The sequence below is a fragment of the Micropterus dolomieu genome, linkage group LG03 (genome assembly GCF_021292245.1).
Source record: "Micropterus dolomieu isolate WLL.071019.BEF.003 ecotype Adirondacks linkage group LG03, ASM2129224v1, whole genome shotgun sequence".
Taxonomy (NCBI): Eukaryota; Metazoa; Chordata; class Actinopteri; order Centrarchiformes; family Centrarchidae; genus Micropterus; species Micropterus dolomieu.
The window spans coordinates 26,588,534-26,602,756 of NC_060152.1; the positions used below are offsets into that span (position 1 = coordinate 26,588,534).

A 14,223-nucleotide genomic window follows, 5' to 3' on the forward strand; every position below is an offset into this window, starting at 1 on the left:
CATGTACATGAACTAAGTCAAGGATGTGATTTTGCATTGATCACAGTTTCCCAAACCTGTCTCGATACACTGCGATGATGTTTTAATACAATCTGTCTTTATTTAATTTTTTAACAATATTTTTGAGGATTAATTGTTCACTTAAATGTGGTATGACGTTTCAGAGGCTAGGGAAAATGATTACTTTATAATGAAAAATATAGTATAAACAATGGCCCCTGACAACTTCTATACAAATATAAAGGTATCATAGTGTGCATTTGAAAAAAGTGGACCCCAAATGTTAAGGTTTAGTCACCAAATCACTGATTCATATTTAACACTATGTTGACTGTCATTCCCTTATCTTAATTTATACGAGCTGTTAGCTTTGCAGAAGTTGTGAGAGTAATTAAACTATATGTAGAAAAAATTCACTACACATCAGCTTTTTGTGGAACTAGCTGGAGCATATGAGGAGCAGCTGCAGGGATGACCCTTGATTGATTTGATGTAGTAGTATACTTGCTGACAGAGTTACCACAGCATAATACTTGTGCCCACAGGAACTTTGAAATGAAAAGCAATGTCCTGGTCTCCTGAGATGCACTATCAGCAAAGACTCAGCAATGCAGGAGGGGTGGGAGACGCATTACAAGATAAACTCATATCGACACTCCTGGCAGAAATCGTCATTTCTATCCCCAAACATTTTTCTCTGTTTGCAAACGTAGCCTCGTGGCTGGCAGGATGTTCTGTTCAGACAGGCCATTTCCAGTTATTTTAAAAGGTGAGGATCTCAAATTCCTACTTAGCTAATAGATGTGGCACAAGGGACAAATGTGTTATGAGAGTAAGAAGCATCAGTTGCAGATCAAGTAAAAAATATATCCAATTGATTCTAATTAATTTTACAAGGTTTGTATAATGTATTAGTGGTGTGGCTATAGATTATGTAGCCTACATATCGCTCACTACATCATACTGGGAGCATCTTTTAGATATCCATTTTCTTTGTCTCTGCAGTTTTACCGTCTCTCTGTTCATTTCTTTTCATTCACAGGCTCTACCCTGTAAATTATTACACCTGAACAAACAGAAAACTTCAGTGGGATCTATGATTTATTTTCCTTTCCCTTGGTTTTATTTCATTCTCTTCCTCATGGAAACAACACCGCACGCAGTGCTTTGTACTCTATCATCAGCCCTGTACATGCCAGTCTCCTTTCTGCTTACAAAGAGGCCAGTTCTTTGGATCCTGGAAGCCGTTTTACCCAAAGCTAGACACAGAATCTGGAACGCACAATAAATTATAAATACGCCATAACCTTTCGGTGTGAACCCTGCCTTTCATCAGCCCCCTGTAGTCAGATGGTCCTGGGCAGGCTCAGCCATTGTGAGTTGCCCTGGCTAATTGTTATACATGTTCTTGTCAATCAAGCCTATCCCAAATGGCAACTCCTCAGCCGGCGCTACAGTGAGCTGCCTGAGCTGTAGTAGCCTTAGAGCAGTAATTGCTGTCCACTCGCCAGAAGCCCATCTCCATTCCATTAGCGGCTGTACAATATGAATGGTTGAAGCTGGTTGTTGACTGCAGACCTATTCAAGCTTGTACATGTGATGAATAGCCCCTTTTCTGTGGCATGTGTTTCACTTCCACATGGACAGGGCAAACAGGAGGAGAGGTAATTACATTTGTGATGGCATTGTGTTCGCAGGCAGAGAGGAATACTTCACTTGCATCAAAAAGCAACAGTAAATATTCACAGAGACTGTGAGTGAGGAGCTTCTGTGTGTGAGAGAACTAAAAGAACATCACTGTTACACTATGTCACATAATTCAACAGGGTTGTGCTAACTTTATTTAGCTGCTGTAGCTGAAGTGATCTCCCCCATGAACCTCGTCTAACTCAGGAGCATGGTTTGTTGGCTACATATAAGCAGCTCTACTAAATGACAAACCACTGTGTAACCTTGGGGGAGGCCGTTGGCAGTTGCCACATAATACATAATGCTAAGATATCACTCTATGATAAGTGCAAAACAACTATCAGGTAAAGACATAAAAAGATGATTGTGTCATTATTGTCAATGGCAAAAAACATGCTATTGACGTATGGGGAAAAGCTACTCTGTGGAATAATGAGAGGCTCTGAAATTGTCACCAACAATTGTAAATGTCTCTGGCTTCAATAAAGCACTGCCGCAATCTGTAAACCAAGATCTATTCTCTGGTCTCAGTGCTTTTTCAAAGGCGTCCGACACTTCAGAGGTGTTGTTGAAGCCATCTCGAGATTTTGAAATGGATGTGGGGATGACGTTAAACGAGGGAGTGGGATCTTTCAAGCATTTCTCATTCCAATAAGCTCAAGGAGTGCGTTTAGATTCAGAATGGTTCCACTTGGCTGGAGAGAAACATTTTCTGAATTTAAACGCTAACCAATTCTTCAGCAGGCCCTTCGCTCACATGAAGCGTTAAATTCAACTCAAAGCAGCAGCAAAAGAGATTTACATTTTCCGTATACAGGTTTTAGAGCCTTTGGTTTGGCTGAAGATTTGCATTAAGGGGATTTTTTTCTCCTGCACTTCCATCTAAGAAACTTTGCAAAGTTTAATCATGGCTTCTGTTGACGCCCCTGGGTTTTGCATCTTAAGCTGTAGCCCTCTGGCTGGGAAACATAAGAAAACTTCATCATAAGCTGTTCTAAAGTCTGAATATAGATTTCACAAATCATTTCCGACCAGGACTGTACATCTAAATATTACCCCCTCAAATATTGGATTTGTAATTGTGGCTTTTTGTGTGGCCTTCCTGGTGTACATCTGCACACTAAAACTCCTCCAGATTTGAAGGGATGGCTCATTAAAAACAACTTTTCTTACAGCAATTCTGTGAGGAATTTCATCTTCTGCTTAACAAAGTGGCTTTTAACTCAGTTTAAAAAAGAATAAAGTCTATATTTCAAGTTATTTATCAGAGTCTCCTTCCAGTGTGAATCCATTTCAACAGCAGCATCAGTAATAATGTACGGTCCTTACCCGCATGCCGAGCTCGATGTTCTCGCCTCCATAGACCTCCATGCCAGGATCCAGCAGACCAATGTCACCAAAGTATTCCCGATCAACCACAAAGGAGCAGCCAATCATAGCTGGAGTTCTGGATGAGCACAGAGAGACAGCATCTATTGAATTATTATTATCTAACCACTAAACCTGTATACACAGAGAGAGAATATTAAAATATTCAATGCAATGACCGGTTCCAGTGTTTTCATAGTAAAGTTACCGTAAGTCTAGAGACTGATCAACTGAATGTAAATGTCCAGGTATGAAACAGTTTTGGTTTTTCCTTCCTGATTTAAAAACTTGCAAGAGCATGTTTATGCGCGGAGAATTTGGATTTTATGGTAAAATATTTTACCACTGGAGATAAAATTAACTGTGGTTAATGCATGTGTGCAGCATAGAGAGACTCTTGTTTGTTTCAACTCCACAGTCTCATATGTGATTAAGATGCAGTATATCCGATTCTGCATGGCAACGAGATGATGGGCAGGAAGCGTAAAGTGGCTTTATCAGAGCTTTTTGCTGAAAACAGCTGCCTGCTTCTGCTGGAAATGAGGTTGGTGAGAGTGAACCAAAACAGTAAAGTGAAACCAAAGAATGGAAATATGCAAATAATGCTCTGGATCTCTGAGGGGAGTCGTGGGATTATTCTCTGTGGGTTCATCACTGAGCTATACCCTTCATATTACACATAATCATCTGATACACTGTTATAGTAAAATTAGTTAGCAAAAAAAACTAATGCAATGAAATTAAAAGTACTATAGAAGATAGAGAAAAAATAATACATTACACAAGTCCTATTCCCCTTCCCATTCCAGTACAACAAACCAAAATGGCATTTTCAATGTAATTATCAGATTTCATTATATTTATCACTAAGCAGAAGTACCTAAAATACTTTCAAAACTACTACCGTTTAAAAGCTACCAAGTTCAGCTAGTAGAGTAAGAGAGTGTTTTTCACTCAGAACACAAAGAAAGTGGTTATTTTCCACCTTTACGAAAAGAAATGGTCCCACTTTAGCTGCTGTCCCCCCAGGGCTGCGTTTCACTACTATTATCTGTCAGTTCTTAAGTGCTCTGGGACAAAGCCCCACAAAAAGCATTACATTCATACAGAGTACTGAGCTGCGTTATTTTTTCTCTAAAGTGACCAATGAGTGTGTTTTTTCTGAAATGGCGCCCGGGGTAAGTTCACCATATATTATTACACACACACACACACACACACACACACACACACACACACACACACACGCGCGCGCGCGCACACACACACACACACACACACACACACACACAAACACACACACACAGGAGAGGCAAATGTGTGTCTTCCACTTCAGTTTGAAAGACATGGCAGCAGGAAGTACCAGCAGGAGGGAGCTGCATTATGATTCATTGACTCTGTATTAAAAGAGTGCACTGAGCCATACAGTGTGGGAGCCAAAAAGGAAGTTGCTTTTAGATTTAGACCCTTATATAAAACACTGTCTGGATCACCACCATGCAGTGTAAACTTCATAAATCTTTATGCCTCCTAATAGTCGACTAAACTATTAATGTCTTCACAATGTTAATGAAAAGAGTCTTAGTCAACCAACTTTTCATTGGTCAAAAAAACAATCTCAAACTCCATCCTGGTCGTTAAGCCTGTGACGACAATATCCAAGTATTGATCTCTTTTGTTGCAACATGGATTAGCTGTCTCTACCTGGGTACTCAGACTACCGGGGGAGTGTTAGCAGGAGCTATGGATCTCCGGGAGGAGGAGGTGTTCAGGCCCGGCGTGAAGGAACCCAGCAGGGAAAGCTGCTGGGGAGCGGCACCAGAATGAGCACCAGAACAGGAGCTGAGCAAGCAGGCAACAGAACCAGGCTCAGCAGCCTCCCATTGAACACAGACCAGGACCGAACACCCCGACACCAACGGAGGCCAGTTTAACCAGAGGGAATACAGTAACGAGATCATTTACATCAGCTTAACATTCATAGCAGGTGCTATGTGTCAAATTGATGTGTTGCTCATTTAAGACATTTTAAAGAAACATTAGTGTGAAGTTATAACTAACCATTTAGTTGTGCTCTTTTATTCGCATTCACATCCAACAATACAGTGACAAACACTTCTTAGTGGAAAACACACACTCAAACTAATGCTTAGACTGTCTTTGCTATCACTAGCTAATTATTCCTTCTACCTTTGTTCCACACTTGTTAAAATTACTCATGCTTGCTGACTTGTACGCTCTTATTGTCTCAAATAGTTTTTGTTTAAATTATAAGATGGTGACGGGGAGGCTTTGAAGTGCCAGTATTTGCACTCACTGTGCAGATAAAAAGACAGACTCAGCCCTGTTCACCTCATCCTTTCTCCTCTCTTGACAAGTAACCTACCTTGCCTGTCTGCAAACTTTGTGCAGCTCTCTGTGAGTGTTCCTTTTGGAATAAGCTTCCTGGCAATGTTAACAATCTGTGTTTAAGTACAGACTCAGCGCCTTACGTCAGATGCATGTGATGATGAAGTGAAAACCTCTGGCTTTGGTGGGTTATGTATTGATAATGTTTAGTGAAAGAAAAGAGAACAAATTTTAGCAATGTTTCGTACCTCCTGTATTTGCCTAGTGTGCAAGGTGATCAAACATGCAATATTTTGGCATGAAAAAGTAAATCCCCTACTAGAGCCAACTAACTGAAGCCATTCAAATGAATAATCACAGCCAGCTGTTCACCACAACTGCAGATAGTGAGGATGAATACTGTACAAATCTCGAGAATCAAACAGTGACACTGACTCACAATTTTACAGCAGTGTTCTGCAATCAAACAAAGCAAAATCAATCATAGAAGAGGCAGAGGTACCCATTTCTCCACAGACAAAAGTGTTCAATAGACTTTGATGCAATGCAACCACAGTCTCTGCTCTGTGTGGCCCTGCCATTAGTTGTGTGTGAAATACAACACACTCTCCAGTGGCTTTTTTGTAACATTTTGTAAGTGGGAATGACACACCCAGCCATTGTTCTCTCTCCATCACCACTTTTTTTCACCTGCACTGTTGTTCTGGCTCTTACCTTACCTACATGTGTACAGCACAGAGTAATCACTGCTCTAAGGTTTGTCAAACAGCAACTCAAGACAAAGTGTGTTTGTGAAAACCGTAGTAGACATCACAGATTGATTGTGGCATCTTCCAGTTCTCACTTAATGTCATTTGGTTTAGTTATTTTTAGTGTACAGATGGTCAGCCTGCAGGGTTTCATCCGCCCTTCACACCCCTTAACTCTGGCCCCCAAATCATTTGCTAGCAGTATGCAGTATGAACATCTGATACATCTGGCAAGTTAAAGACTTTCATTTAAGATTACTCATCCTCTCCCAGATAAAGACATTGCAGTTGAACTGCTTTTTGACCCTGACATCTGACTTGCCTGTGACCTCTCATTACAAATTGTAATGAAAGCCCTGATGCTTCAAGTAAGGTAGCAAAGTAAATGCACACATTAATGACATTTTCAGTAATTAATAAATAGCTTTTTAAAAGTAATAAGTACAGCAATATTTTTAAAGTGATAATTTGACTATCATAAAAAACCTTTTAACCATGAAAGTCACTATTGATATACATAGCCACGCCCAATAATAATGACAGTGTGCGAACTATACCATAGCTTTCAAGGGAGCTCACCTTTTGTTCCTGAGACAGACTGTGATTCTTACTGCTGAATCATTAATAGTTGCAGAATTTGTCTTATTATATTATTATCATATGTAGCCATTTTGCTACAATTACGTTTCTTGTTTGCGACCTGACCTTTCTTTTTTCCCCTAAAATATCACAAGTCATGCTTTTAGGGGAGCTGATGTCATTAAGAGGAGCTAATTCTTCTCCCTACGTCATGTTCATGTACTGCACTCAAATGCATTTAGTCAGCAGATTGTTGTAATCTGCTTAAGCAATATGGTTAGACTGAAGTATTTTGTTGAAGTATCCTTTCAACAAACAGGTTTCTTTAGGCCACAACAGATTACAATCTTAAGAAATTACACAGATTTTTTGTGTAGACCTTCCTTATAAAGCATAACTTTTTCCACTTAGGAAAGACAGACAACAGTCATTTTGGTTAAAGATTTCAGGCTTTTGTCCACACATCAAAACCACTTGGTAGCTATTTCCACTGTCTTCCTATTCTGTCTTGTCAATAATTGCTGTGTTTGCCAAAGAAAACCTCTTTTTGTCAGATCTCCAAAGTGGTTGCAATCCTCTGTACTCTCAGAATGTGACAGTTTTGTGCCTTCTTGTGCCCTTTTCCTCGCTTTGTTGTTGAATGCATCCAAACTACCAGAAAAGGCAGGAGACCGAGCTCTGGATGGCAGCTGAGCTTCTGTTGTTGATGGGCAGAAACCATGAGGAAACAAGTGGGAGAATGATTCCCAATAGAAATCCACAAAGCCGACACACAGCTGGTCCTTGAGGCGATCAGTCCAAGTGTCAATAGGGAAACACGAACCAGCTCTACAGTGTCTAAGGCTGTTCTCTTATCTTTCTCCTATCTTAAGTCTAGCACTTGATGCTGAATAATACATGATTTTCATGGAGCTTTGATAAGACATTCAATATTTAGGGCCACAGTATGAAATGTTATTCTGTTTATTTGTATGAGACCAACTGTATCAAATGAAACCATTACTGCTTTGGCTACGCTGGACCGAGCAAAGTAATGAAACTCTGGTATTGAATTCAGTTTTTGTTGCCCTTGGTCAAAATCCGCCAGTATGTGTGAATGTTTTAGCTTATAGTTGTATCAGTGTGTTTCATGTGTGCAGCGTGGCTAAAATGCAGCAGCAAAGGATTTAAGTGACAAATCAACACATTTGCTTTGTTCTGATTCCAGTAACTGTTCAAGCAACTGAGTGACTGACAAGGTTGACCATAAAATACCACAGGCCTCCCCAGCCACCCATTACCCAGTGTGAAGCCTCTGATCCTGAGGCAGGCTCCTTAAATTCTTGCAATGTCTATTCTTGATACTAAAGTTGACCAGGCTTTTGGCTCTAGAGGGGTGTTAGAGAGAGAGAGAGAGAGAGAGTTCTTGGATAGCTCAGAGGCTAATGCAACTGCCTTTGGTACAGGTGATCGTGGGTTTGATTTCTGGTCAGGGCGGGGGTATCCTGGTGGACCCTTAGGCAAGGTCCTTAAATCTACTTGTCTACCTCAGGCATGAGTGAAACCGCAAATACAAGAGCCATGAGTGAAACAGCAACCCATACCTAGTATGGCTCATACCAGCCATACTAGGGAACCACGGAAACCTGATGACAAATGGGCTACTGGAACAAGACATTCAAGACTAGAGCATAAAATATGGATCTGATGCAATGCTACTATACAAGCAATCCTGGTGAGAGGGGATATATGCAGAGACTGTGGGATATATGGATGCTTCGAAACCCATCATCAACACTGACAAAGAAACAACTCATAACTCAGCGTTCTAACATCAGCAATCATCTCCTATTACAACTAAAAATTGATTAGGTACAACAAATATGCTACAGCAAGGGGGAGCCAGTACGACAGGTTAGCGGGAGATGTCATCATCATCCCCACTCTCAGAGATTGGGTCCCAAGCCCCAATAACAACAAGCCCTTACGGCACAGAATCACTCAACACAAAGGCGACTGACCTACGATTGAAAATCATAACCAAGCTGGACCCCCAAGTACAACGACCAAGACTGCCAAGACTAAGTGACCTCAGAAAGTCTGCTAGAAGATGTGAATGCAGCCCTACATACTATCCCTACTAAAGCCATAACCGAGACCAATAAGCTGATGTACGCCACAGCAACAGTGATCCTAGAGATGCTTGGCTATAACATGAACACCACAAGCCCCAAAGAGCATTACCCTCTAGCCTAGGAGAAGGCTAGAGGCCAAGATCAAGGCAACACAAAGAGAGGTTAATCAGCTCTCAGAGCTACAGAAAGGAGCAAGGAAGGGGCTTCCTAAGAAATACAACATGCTGTTGATACCTGAGGCTCTGGAGACTGCCAAACAAAGACTTACCGCTCTGGCTACCTGCCTAACGAGATACAAGGGAGAAGCAGAAGCCAGGAGAATAAACCGGATGTTCTCCACCGAACCATCACAAGTGTACTCTCAGTGGCTGGGTAATAACACAAGATCAGATCCACCCAGGGCTGAGACTGAACAGTACTGGAAGAACATATGGGAGAAAGAGGCATCCCACAACATCAGTGGCTAGTGGATCCCACAACACTCAGTGGCTAGTGGATCTAAGAACAGATTACAGCAATCTCCCAGAACAAGATCCAGTAACCATTACAATGGCAGACATCCAAGAAAGAGTGGCAGGTATGAAGAGCTGGACCAGGCCCTGACATGATCCACACCTACTGGCTGAAGAAACTAATTGCACTCCATGAACACCTGGCAGCACAAATGAACCACCTGCTGATGGATGGGACCCACCCAGAATGGTTAACCCAAGGACGCACAGTCCTGATCATGAAGGATCCCCAGAAGGGAACAATCCAATCCAACTTCCGGCCAATAACCTGCCTTTGCACAACATGGAAGCTCCTGTCAGGCATCTTAGAGGTTAAGAAGAGTAGGCACATGGCTCAATACATAGACACTGGTATAATAAACTGGCCAAAGGAGGAGATAGACGCCACTGACATCAAGACAAGAAAGCTCCTCACAATGCATGGAGGGTTTCACCCCAAATCCAGCACCCTGAGACTGTACACTAAGCGTAGCGGGGGACGCCGAGGGCTAGTGAGTGTCAAGACCACTGTCCAAGATGAAATACAAAGATCCAGGAGTACATCAGGAAGATGGCCCCCAAAGATGAAGGGCTTAGTGAATACCTCAGGAAGCAGAAACCCGAGGGTGAGGACAAGGAAGACGAAGAACCTTCATGGATAGACAAGACGCTGCACGGCATGTACCACAGACAAACAGAAGAAGTGGCTGATATCAAGAAATCCTACCAGTGGCTGGAAAAGGCTGGACTGAAGGACAGCACAGAAGCACTAATCATGGCGGCACATGAACAGGCACTCAGTACAAGATCAATAGAGGCTGGGGTCTACCACACCAGACAGGACCCCAGGTGTAGACTGTGCAAGGATGCCCCTGAGACAGTACAGCACATAACAGCAGGGTGTAAAGATGCAGGCAGGAGGTGCGAACGTGGAACGCCATAACCAGGTAGCTGTCATAGAGTACAGAAACATCTGCCATGAGTATGGGCTGGAAGTCCCATGGTCAAAATGGAAGATTTTTTTGTATTTTTTTGCTTTATTATACAAATAAGTTATTGGGCTTGTTAACACAAACTAATGTTAATGTTACAAAACTTTAATTGACTGAAATCATTAAATAATTGGGCTTATTGACAAATGAATACTGTATTATATATAACACAGTATTGCACTTTGTGGGAGCAGTGATGCTGCACTTTGGACTGAAGGTTGACTGGCAGGTCAGGTCAAGTTTGGGAGTTGAAATGCGAAGGACATCACAGAGATGGCTGTCGGTCATTTTGGTTCTTAGTCTGCTTTTGTTCAGAGTTAACAGCGAAAATGTTTGCTCAGATATTTTTGTTGAGCAGAACAGACTCAGTATTTTTTTTGCATGGCTTCTCATCAGAGGAAACTTGGCCTTTTCTGAACACCGGTAGAAGTAAGGTAGGGAGAGGAGCTCTTTTTCACTTTATTTGCATCTATCAGGAAGGGAGTCGAGAACACCTTGATTTCTTTCTCAATGACAGAAAAATCCTGGAAGCGCCGACTTAATTCTTTCATGAGAGATGTTATCACAGACACATATTTCCTTCCTTTTTAGCAGAAAGGTCAGCCTTTGGAAAAGTACATTTGATTATGAACATTGTGCAACACTGAAGTTGCGTATTTGTGTCTCAAAGAGACGAAGCTTTGCACAGAAAGCTTTCCTGTGCGCATAAAGTTGCGTCCCAAGCTGGTCTCTGAACACTTGTTCAGCGTGTTAAGATGATAAGTAAGATCAACCAAAAATGCAAGGTCTGCCAATCATAGAGGGTCACTCAGCTCATAATCATCAATTTCTGATCTCAGGGAATAAACCCGCCATAGCACGGAGCCGCAACTTAGCCAGCTTAACTGAGAATGGTACAGTAGGTCGCCGTATTCAGCATCGACATCAGATAGAAAAGCTAGAAATTCTCTATGGTACTGCAACAAGCAGCTCCTCCTTAATGCAAAGGTTATCCTCAACTCTGTGCTTCCATCACATGCAATCGAGTAAAAGATTTGCTCAATGTTCTCTTCTCGCTCAGTACCAGTGTAAGATGTGTAGTTCTAATGTTGGTTTCATAGCATTGTCGTACATTATACTATCTCATCACTGCAATTATGCACTGCAGTATGTTGTTAGGATTTGCGGCCAGTGGTCCATTTTTAATTGGCCCACAGCTTTAGTTTGGACACCTCTGCTCTAGAACAACCTTGCAGAGAAGACTGTGCTTGAGTAGTTAATTTACTTTTGTGATCTTACTTTTATTTTCTAGGTCAGTGTATGCTCTCTATGCTTGTACTTGACCCTGTGGTACCTTTTGTTGTAAAAATAAAAAAAAAACAAATTCTTTTCAAACTAGTGAATAATATGCTGATATTAAACTGTACCTTATCAATGTCTTTTGTGATTCCTGCAAAAGTCTTGCACATAAACTTCTCTCTTTCCTATAGCCAAGTACTGAATTGTGCTTTTTCCTATTAAAAAACATTGAGGTAAGAATTGTTTCATATGGCTGTGTGTTTTAACATCTTTATTATACATTAACAACTTCTGAACTCAAGATTTTATAGCACTAAGACTGCAGTGGCAATGCACCAAGCCCACAGCAACATTTGCAATCCAGCAGTGCCATGAATATGGAAAGGATGAAAAATAATAGCAGAGCTACTTCATGCTGGCTCCAGCTTGACCTCGCACACTTGGCTCCTGCACCAGCAACTATAGCTACAATTCATCCATGTGAAGCAGCATATAAAAATGTTCAATGTGTCCTTTGAGAGTTTTTAAATGTCCATACCATAAGACAGTTAAGTCATGATATTTCATACATTTTCATAGCGCCATTTATTTCCTTGCATGTCCCTCTGAGACCCATGCATTTATGCATTTCATCAGGGAGATCAGAGCTCAGGGACACCCCAAAGTGCTAACCCTGCACCTGGGAGGAAGTGACAATGTTTTGTTAAAGGGTTTTAATAGGTATTCTACATGCATCTGCTTTTCAAATTTTGCTCATATTTTTTCTAGAATAAAGCCCAGCCAGAGATACTAAATAGTATCAACACATAGCAATAAAAGACATCATATCAATTTTTGCAGCTACACCTCTCTTGCTGGTTTTGAACATGTTCCAGTTACTGATGTCTCCCTGTTGTTGTGCCTTCAAGTTCATGCAGGCTCAGCCACACTGCCAATGTAACTAAATCACGGTAATCTTCTCTGTTCAATGATGTAAGATGTTCCTATTGTCATAACAGTTCTGGCCAATTCTGATTTGAGTATTCAAAGAGAAGCTGCTGGTGGGCTGCATGTCCCAGTATCTCACTTGATATTGCACATCCAAAATGCATTTTAGTGTCCACACTGATTAGAAAAAACATGGAATGGACAAATAAGAAATCTGACTCTTTCAAGCAGATAAACACCCATTGATATTCAAATTCTGTCTACCATACCTCTGTCCACTTTACGCAGATTTGAACAATATCCAGAAAGCCTAACCACAGTTCCACATTGCAAAAACTGAGCTCTCAAAAACAAGAAAAAAAGCATTAAAACGGGGGAAATATTACTTAAAATAAGCAAAAAAAAAAGAATATTTGGTAAGAAGAAATATCTTGTCAGACAAAAAACAAGTATATTTTGCCTTCAATTAAGATAATTAATCTTACTAAGATTTTAGTTTTTGCAGTGCAGTGTTTTCCTGTTGGTGAGTTTCTCTTTTTATTAGAAATGCTATTTTACAGGGATTTCACTGTTACCTTTGTGGAAATGTTCAATATTAATTTTCTACAGCTTCTATGAGCAATATTGTAATTCTGTGATTACATTATATTCTTTTTACCTATCTGGTGATTATTTTATGTAGATACTGTATATACTGAAACCAAGAGCTCTAACCACATTTCCAGTTTGTGACTTCAACAGTCACAGCATAACTGTCATGTCCGCAGATGAACCATTTGGTTTAACTAGATGGACTCTGCAGTTAGTGTTACTATAGCTTGCTCTGGCCAAACAGATGTTGATTGAAATTTAAGACCACTTCCATGCAACACAATACTATTGTGCTCTTTCTCAGTCAATTAAAATCCAATATGATTTGACCTAGGACACACATAATGAATTCTAGGATTATACAGAAACATGATACAAGCCGGTGCTGTCCTCCAATCAGCGGTGGTATAATGGAATGCCCTGCTCATATTCAACACACAATTACACTAATGACACCGCATCGCCGTAGCCTCGTGATCCTGCATCAAAATAAGGATATTCATCATGGTGATTACAGCTTTCTACTGGAAGGCTTTATTTATGCGTTTGGGTGGGACGTCAGACTACTGAGCACCTTGGTTTGATGGTTCCACACATAAATAAGTCATACCCCGAGGCTATCCATATTTTATCAAACATCTTCATCTATAATAGACGCTGTTCGCCAGCCGAGGCCCTCACCTGATAGGGGCCGTCTCATCGCCCTTGTCCAGCCACTCCTGCGGAGGGATGATGTACATACACCACAGCCCCCAGTTGTATCCATGGGCGGCGTTGGCGTACTGCTGCACCTCAAATGTGTTGTACTTGATGTTGTCTATGGCGGGCAGGATGATGCGGGTATGATCCTCCTTCATCCGGGTCAGAATAGGTTCAGCCCTTTGGATAAGACAAGAGGCAGAAGTTAAGAGGACTTTCTGAATTAAGTATGCAGAGGCATCATTGCACGGTTGCAAAAGCTGAAAAAAAGAGACAGCGATAAACAGTCTGCTACAGGGCTCATAATGAAGTGCATATTTTTATTCTGTCTTTAGAGATTTGAAGTAATAATATTAGAATGTATAGATTTGGTTTCGAGAATGACCAGATGGATAAT

General features: G+C 41.1%; 1 protein-coding gene across 1 annotated transcript in view; it reads right to left on the reverse strand.

Moving 5' to 3' along the window:
- The window catches only part of LOC123968598 (polypeptide N-acetylgalactosaminyltransferase 9), a 52,519-nt gene extending 38,520 nt beyond the window's left edge, over positions 1 to 13,999 (reverse strand). Inside the window, exons 1-2 of the mRNA XM_046045462.1 lie at positions 13,809 to 13,999; positions 3,019 to 3,136 (exon numbers count right to left, since the gene is read on the reverse strand). Coding sequence (XP_045901418.1) covers positions 3,019 to 3,136; positions 13,809 to 13,984 — 294 coding nt within the window. The 5' untranslated portion in view covers positions 13,985 to 13,999. The remainder of the gene's footprint in view (positions 1 to 3,018; positions 3,137 to 13,808) is intronic.
- Between the last annotated feature and the right edge of the window lie 224 nt (positions 14,000 to 14,223).